A 2,281-nucleotide genomic window follows, 5' to 3' on the forward strand; every position below is an offset into this window, starting at 1 on the left:
CTCCAGATGGATGGAAATCCGGTTTCCAGATTCTTCAGGAGTCGATGAGCAGACTACTTAACCTGCTTTGCCGTAATTTAAGTGTTCTTCAAGTACAGATGTTAAATTCGTTTTCACTCAACCATTGCAATACGAGTTTCATCGCTCACTCCGGGCAACCGGCCGTGCAGAATCTGTGGAGAGCTCTTTTCAGCAAGGTTTGCTCTCCAGGGCATTTCACAGCTGCGGCAGCTTACTGCAATTTGTTCCGTTTCAGGGGCCCATAATCTTTAGTTTTACATGCAACCGTTTTTCTTCATCATTCTCTCCTGAGGCCAGAATGCTACTTCTCTCCTACACGCCTCTCACCCTAGGACATCCCTGACATCCTTTTTCAGTATCCAATGTAGTTATTTGTAGGTTAAACTTTATGTTTTGCCTACATCTTTCTGATTAAAAAGTTGCGGTTTGAGGGAGTTCTGCAAAATCTTTAAAGCGTTTTTCATCTGGTTTTTGGTCTCTTTCCTGCTTCCTTCTTTCCCCCCTCTTGTATTTTGTTGTCTGTTTTTGAATGCGTGTAATTTATATTGCATGCTGATTTTCATTCTGACAGCACTTCCTACTACAACAAGAATGAAGATGGAAATAAAGGCCCGCAGTCTGGATTCAGAAGCTGTGCAATAAACTTCAGTTCCTAGCATCTCACAAAGGGAAACTTAACAAAAGAATAAAGAACCATTACAAATTATCTAAGCAGTTGTAATTAATGCTAATGTTTGCTCTCCTGAAGTAGACCAATTTTTCCCGTAATTGTCAGACCCAAAGACGTGGACAACACGAGCTGAAAAGTGACGTTCAGCTCCCTGTTACGTGGAGCATGGTGTTCCTTCGCTGGTGTATCAGTGCCAGACGCCGCCACACTTTTGTGATACAAGCTGTTACTCTCTTTTTTTTATGTGGTATATATGGTATACATGTCAATGACGTTATGCAGGTCAAACTTAAAACTGAGAAAGATGCGCAAAAAGAAGGAAATCAGAGCAGTGCAGACGAACGCAGAAACTTTCCAGCTACTCACATTTCTCAGTGATAGAACGTCCTAGAAAAATGATGGCACTTTTAAATGTTAAAAACCCAAAATACCAAGAGGTGGGTTTTTATCTCCTTAGGGAATACATTACTAGTTATCCTGTCCTATCTATGGAAATGTTATGGAAAAAGAAATGCTATCTCATAGCATACTGCTGCGCGCTCCTTTGATGTTGTTGGCTGTAATGAATACAGTAGAAGTCCCTGCGCAGTAACACAATCACTTCCTCCTGGATGTGATATGATGAAGTTTGTGTGAGCCTGCGCTCCGTTTTTAGAACTGGTTGCTAAGACGAGCTAATCTTTGCAAACACTAATGGCTAGGAAAGATGTTACGCTACATACGTACACTGTTTCAAAATAAAAAGTTTCAAAATAAAATTTTTGCAGAATGCTCCTCGCCTTTCTTCTTCTCTGTGCATGCTGTGGTTTTGGCTCTCTGAACCTTGTATGCAGTCTGTGGTCAGTTTTTTTCTGTTAGGTATCAGGCCAAATTCTGCCTGTCTGGAGTCGAGCTACACACGCACATGTACTGTACCATAAGCCAATCTATAGGTTTGGGTTTGATCACTGATATTGGTGTTTTGATTACATCCCGATTTTCTGTGGGGATTCCATGAACCTTATCATGGAATCATCAAAAAAGAATGGAATCCTCTAATCCAGCCTCATATCCTGATGTCATCCCTGACGTGGTGTCAAACCTACAAATACGCAGCGCTGGAAATGCACCAGCCTCCCTGGGCAATCCATACCGGAGCTTCGTGGTACTTACATTCAGATTTTTCTTCCTAGTCTCCAGTCTAAATATTTGCCTTGAACCTTATCATGGAATCATCAAAAAAGAATGGAATCCTCTAATCCAGCCTCATATCCTGATGTCATCCCTGACGTGGTGTCAAACCTACAAATACGCAGCGCTGGAAATGCACCAGCCTCCCTGGGCAATCCATACCGGAGCTTCGTGGTACTTACATTCAGATTTTTCTTCCTAGTCTCCAGTCTAAATATTTGTTGCTGGAATTTATAACCTCTATTCCATACGGACAGCAAGAGAAATGCATTTCATACTGCTTGCCATGAGCATGCAGAAGTTTATCCGCTTCTCCTCTGCAACAGCCCTTAGTCTGGGAAGGTCTGGGAAGACCGCCGTCACATTTCTTTTCACCTTGCTGTTCTGCACTTCTGATCCTTCTGCCTCCTGGAATCTCAT

At 42.3% G+C, this 2,281-nt stretch overlaps 1 protein-coding gene across 1 annotated transcript in view; it reads right to left on the reverse strand.

The window, feature by feature from the left end:
* METTL14 (methyltransferase like 14) overlaps nt 1-2,281 on the reverse strand; it is a 25,313-nt gene extending 23,032 nt beyond the window's left edge. Inside the window, exon 1 of the mRNA XM_009288924.1 lies at nt 2,147-2,281. Coding sequence (XP_009287199.1) covers nt 2,147-2,281 — 135 coding nt within the window. The remainder of the gene's footprint in view (nt 1-2,146) is intronic.

Source organism: Aptenodytes forsteri, unplaced genomic scaffold (genome assembly GCF_000699145.1).
Source record: "Aptenodytes forsteri isolate BGI_AS27 unplaced genomic scaffold, ASM69914v1 Scaffold8, whole genome shotgun sequence".
In the NCBI taxonomy this organism is placed as follows: Eukaryota; Metazoa; Chordata; class Aves; order Sphenisciformes; family Spheniscidae; genus Aptenodytes; species Aptenodytes forsteri.